The sequence below is a fragment of the Pteropus vampyrus genome, unplaced genomic scaffold, assembly GCF_000151845.1.
Source record: "Pteropus vampyrus isolate Shadow unplaced genomic scaffold, Pvam_2.0 Scaffold157, whole genome shotgun sequence".
NCBI classification, from domain to species: Eukaryota; Metazoa; Chordata; class Mammalia; order Chiroptera; family Pteropodidae; genus Pteropus; species Pteropus vampyrus.
The window spans coordinates 351,739-356,293 of NW_011888938.1; the positions used below are offsets into that span (position 1 = coordinate 351,739).

General features: G+C 61.4%; 1 protein-coding gene across 1 annotated transcript in view; it reads left to right on the plus strand.

The window, feature by feature from the left end:
* The first annotated feature begins 6 nt into the window (after positions 1-6).
* The window catches only part of PNPLA7 (patatin like phospholipase domain containing 7), a 55,078-nt gene continuing 50,529 nt past the window's right edge, over positions 7-4,555 (plus strand). The window contains exons 1-7 of the mRNA XM_011369948.2: positions 7-1,386; positions 2,623-2,697; positions 2,793-2,877; positions 3,231-3,310; positions 3,552-3,643; positions 3,816-3,956; positions 4,462-4,551. Of these exons, the coding sequence (XP_011368250.1) occupies positions 1,357-1,386; positions 2,623-2,697; positions 2,793-2,877; positions 3,231-3,310; positions 3,552-3,643; positions 3,816-3,956; positions 4,462-4,551 (593 nt within the window). The 5' untranslated portion in view covers positions 7-1,356. The remainder of the gene's footprint in view (positions 1,387-2,622; positions 2,698-2,792; positions 2,878-3,230; positions 3,311-3,551; positions 3,644-3,815; positions 3,957-4,461; positions 4,552-4,555) is intronic.

Below are 4,555 nucleotides of genomic sequence, written 5' to 3' on the forward strand. Positions count from 1 at the left end.
GACACCCCTGTAACACCGACTCCCCCGACGTGACTCCCGAACATGACGCACCTGTAACACTGATGCCTCCTAACACCAATGTTCTAGTAACCAACGATCTCCGACTCGACGCTCCCTAACCCTAATGCCACTGTAATACCAGACACTCCCTATCGGTAATGCCCCCTAACCCTGGCACCCCCTCAATACCCTGATGCCTCCATAATGCTTACGCTTTCCTAACCTCAATGTCCCAGCCATGACACTCCCTAATCCTGATGCCTTTATAACTCCGATGGCCCCCTAACTCCTACACCCTCTGATATTCCTGTTCCCTAACCCAGACACCTCCTAACCTGCCAGTTCCCTAACCCCGTTATCCCCCAAGTCTTACAGCCCTAATCCTGACATCCTCCAAGCGTGACAGCCCCCTAACCCCGGTGGCCTTAATGCCATTCCCCTTGACACCCAGGGCCCTCCAGGTCGCCAGTCCCGAGGCCCAGGCCTCCATTCTGCGCTGGGTTGCCTTCCTTCTGTTACAGGGCTGTCCCAGGTGGAGCCTGGCAGGTGCCAGCAGGGTGAGCTCCACCCCAGCACAAGTCGGGGAGCGGGGAGCTGGGGACACCGTCCTGATCAGGGCAGTAGTGGCTGCAGAGCTAGGGACCTGCTGGCCCTTGAGGAGACTCACCTGAGAAGGAAGGGTTTCCCAGTTAGGACGAAGAGGGCACAGGACGTGTGACCCCATACCTGCTTCTGCTCTCCGACTTCCTGGAGTGGGATTTTGGAAGAGATAAACCTCCCTTGCTACTGCTTTCCTAAGGGGCCTGGGAGCCACCGGCCAAAGGCCCCAGACCTAGCTTTTCGCTACGGTACAGAGGCCGGGTGAGCAGGGCCAGTCCCCAAGTTCATCATCCCTGGACCCAACACACCCACCTGAGGGCTCAGCCACATTGGATGGGATATCCCCAGGCACCTCCCACTGGGTAGGGTCTGTCCCAGCCTGCCACTGCCCAGCCAGCCCCTCCGCAGCTCCGGTACCGTTAGCACTAGGCTTGGGCCCAGCTGCTCCCAGTGCCCTTGGCCAGCTGGGCGAGGGGCAAGGGGCGGAGACTTGGCTGCTATTCTAGGGAACAGGCAGCCACACAAGGGCTGTTTTCGGAGAGGGGCATGGCTCTCATGCTTCCGAAAAAGTAGCTTTTCTTCATGAAGACGGATTCAGCTAGGTTTTCTTCCCAGGGAAACGGCATTTAACAGGGAAGGAGCCCTGGGAGCGCCTGAGAACACAGTTCTCCCATGTGATCGCAAGCTGCTGGGACCCCTGCCTCACCTGAGCCAGCCTGCCTGCTTTTCACCCCGACCATTTGTGTCCTTTCAGCCATGGAGCATGAGGAGGATGTCAGCCCGGAGGTATGGGACCGGAGGGTTCCAGGTATGGGACAGGGGTTATTTCTGGACCAGGAGAAAGGGAGCCCTTAGTGCTTAGCTTCTGCTCCGCCAGCAGTCCCTTGGAGCCTGCTGAGTACGAGTGTGGCAGCGCAGGCCTCTGCCCCTCAACTGAGGCCCTGCCCGTTCTTCCCCCGAGGTCGCAGCCGTCAGTCCCTGGCTCTCGTTAGGACTTCACGTATTCATTTTGTCGGAGGGTCTTTTTCTCAGTGGAACATCTGTAGCCACATCACAAAGGCTTTTATTCCTAAAGTAGACAATTTGATGCATCGAAACAGCCGTGAAAAGCTCTAAGTCTGAGTGCACGCCCGTGAAGAATGTGAGCATAGGCCATGGGGCACCTCGTGACCTGTCTGTGGACAGTCCTGCCTGTCCCAGAGTGGTGGCTGAGCTCTGAGGGACACATTTCAATGGAGGGTGTGGCCACGGTTGCTGAGCACACGGGTAGGCCGGGAGGGACAGCAGGCCCCGTGCTTCCGTTTGCCTCCTGAACCAAATTCAGGGGCTGTGTTTTCTGGGCCACTTGCTCAGTGCCTGATGGAGCGTCCCGCTTGTGAGAGGCTGCTTCGAGTGCTCCTCCGTTCCCGTGGTTTCTGCACCGAAGCCATGTCTGGTCCTGGCTCTGAGGGGTCAGGTGCACTGCTCCAGGCCACGCACTGGTGCAGAGACGGCAGAGCCAGGAAGTGCCCCACCTGGCCTGTTCCTGGCTGCCTGGGGAGGCGCATAGATGGACGGAGTGTCCTCTGCATGGGTGGCTGCAGCCCCTGCCTGCTGCCCATCTGAGCTCACCTCCTTCCTGGGCTATGGGGGAACAGGCGACAACCCTTCTATGCTGTGAGCTAGTATTTAACATCAGAACCCCGATGGCTCTGTGGGGCTCCTCAGCACTGCCGCTGCTTGGGCCGCCGCGTGCCCCGGGGCAGCAGAGGGCGCCGAGAGATGGCCTTGGCACTCCCTGTGGGCCAGCTGCGCCTTTTGCTTGGGACTTCCATCCTGTGGACCCAGAAAGCCTAGGACTTGGTGCATTCATCGTGCCTGGAGCGGCGGCGGCAAAGAGCCCAGCTGCTGGCCCAGTCCGGCTGTCCTGGTGTCCTTGGAGACAGGCCTCTGTGCTCCCGGAAGATGCTCCTTTCTGGAGAGGCCCTCCTGAGTGGGAGCCCTGTTCTTGCTGCCCTCTCTGACCCACGGCGTCCCCTCCAGGCTGGCGTCTGTCTGGTCCCTTCCCTGCACTCCTGGTGGCTGCAGTGGATAGAGCAGCTCCCGCCACCCACCATGGTAACTGCCTCACAGGTGGCAGGCTCTCCCCAGGGGTCTGGGGTGGGGGGCTTTGTGGCACTTGCTGACAGTGCCCTGTCTGCGCCCTCGCCCAGCTGATGGGGATGGCGATCGGAGCCGTCCTGGCCTTGGCCTTCGCTGGCGCCGCTGTCCTCATATACAGGAGGTCTGGCCGATCCCGTGAGTACAGCACCTCAGGCTCCGCTCTGAGGACTGGACGAAGGGGTGTGGGTGGCTCCCCATGTCTGGCTTCCAGGAGCAACCCTCATAGTGGCTGCTGTTGGAAAGTGCCGGCCCGTAGCAGCCAAGGCTGGGCCCACGGGGCCCACAGAACTACATCTGCCCGGCTTGGTTGGCCCACGTTCCGAGCAGGGTGCCATGAGAGCTGCCAGTCTTGCTGCCTCTGCCTGGCCTGTGACAGCCCTGGGATGCTCGCCAGGGCCCTTTCCCATGTGTGCGTGACGGGGTGGGAGAGCCAGCCTGAGCTCATGGCCCTTATGGAGCCCTCAGGCGGCCCTCACTCCCCCTCTCAGGCCACATGCAGCCCACGCCCCAGTACAGGTTCCGGAAGCGGGACAAAGTGATGTTCTACGGCCGGAAGATCATGAGGAAGGTAATCCGGGCAGCCGGACAGCGCCATCCTTCCCGGCAGAGGGACACAGGAGCTCCGCAGGCGGTGCCGGCTGTGTGGGGAAGTGGCTGTGTGGCACATCATTGTCAGCAGCACCAGGGATGGGCCACGTGCTGGGCAGGCTGATGTTGGCACCATGGGCAGCCCACGGGGCAGTCCTGAGCCCGAGAACTGGGTCTCCCCAGGCTCAGGGGTGCGACTTGGCCTCGCCTGTCCTCTGCAGGTGACCACGCTCCCCAACACGCTTGTGGGGAGCACGGCCGCCCCCCGGCAGCGGGTGAGGAAGAGGACGAAGGTGCTGTCTTTGGCTAAGAGGTACTGGATACCCTAGAGACCACATCGCATCCCAGCCGCCCTGCCCCCAGTGGGAACTGGTGACCCCGGATGTCACAGCTGCCGTGGCTTCCCCGCCTCGGGGCCCGCAGTGTTCACACTCCTGCTGTGCACCCCTTGGCTTCTGCTCCAGTGTCTGGGTCTTGCTCTATAGGATCCTGCGTTTCAAGAAGGAGTACCCCACCCTGCAGCCAAAGGAGCCACCACCCTCCTTGCTGGAGGCCGACCTCACGGAGTTCGACGTGAAGAACTCGCACCTGCCGTCGGAAGTTCTCTACATGCTGAAAAACGTGCGGTGAGCACAGCGGGCCCAGGAGGCGTGCTCACCGGGGACGCTGCAGCCTGGCGGCCACCTGCTGCTTCCCTGTGGCTGCCTTCGGTTGGCGGAGCTGCCCTCCTCCTGCCACGTTTGCCCGGTAGTTAGTGGGGCCCCCACCGTCGCGTCACTGCTGCATTTCTGTGCCCCCGTGTCGTCATGTCCAGTGAGTGTGCAATGTCTGGGTACCTTGTATCTCTCTCCAGACCCTTTCTGCCACTGTTTCACTGTCCGGGGAGGGTGCCCCTCAGCCTGGTCCGAGTTCACAGTCACAGCGCCAGAGCCCTTTGAGCTCGTGAGAAAACAGCTTATGGGGGTTCCCGAAGTTTAAGATCTGTCCTGACAGTGATCCCGGGCTGCAGCCCTGGGAAAGCCAGCTCCGTGGGTCTGGGTATGGTGACGGTGGCCTGGACCCCCATCGGCCTCTTCCAAAGGCCTTCCCGCCTCCCTGCAGGGCACCCCACATGTGCTCTGGTTCTTGCAGGGTCCTGGGCCACTTTGAGAAGCCACTGTTCCTGGAACTCTGCAAACACATGGTGTTCGTGCAGCTGCTCGAAGGGGAGCATATCTTCCGGCCG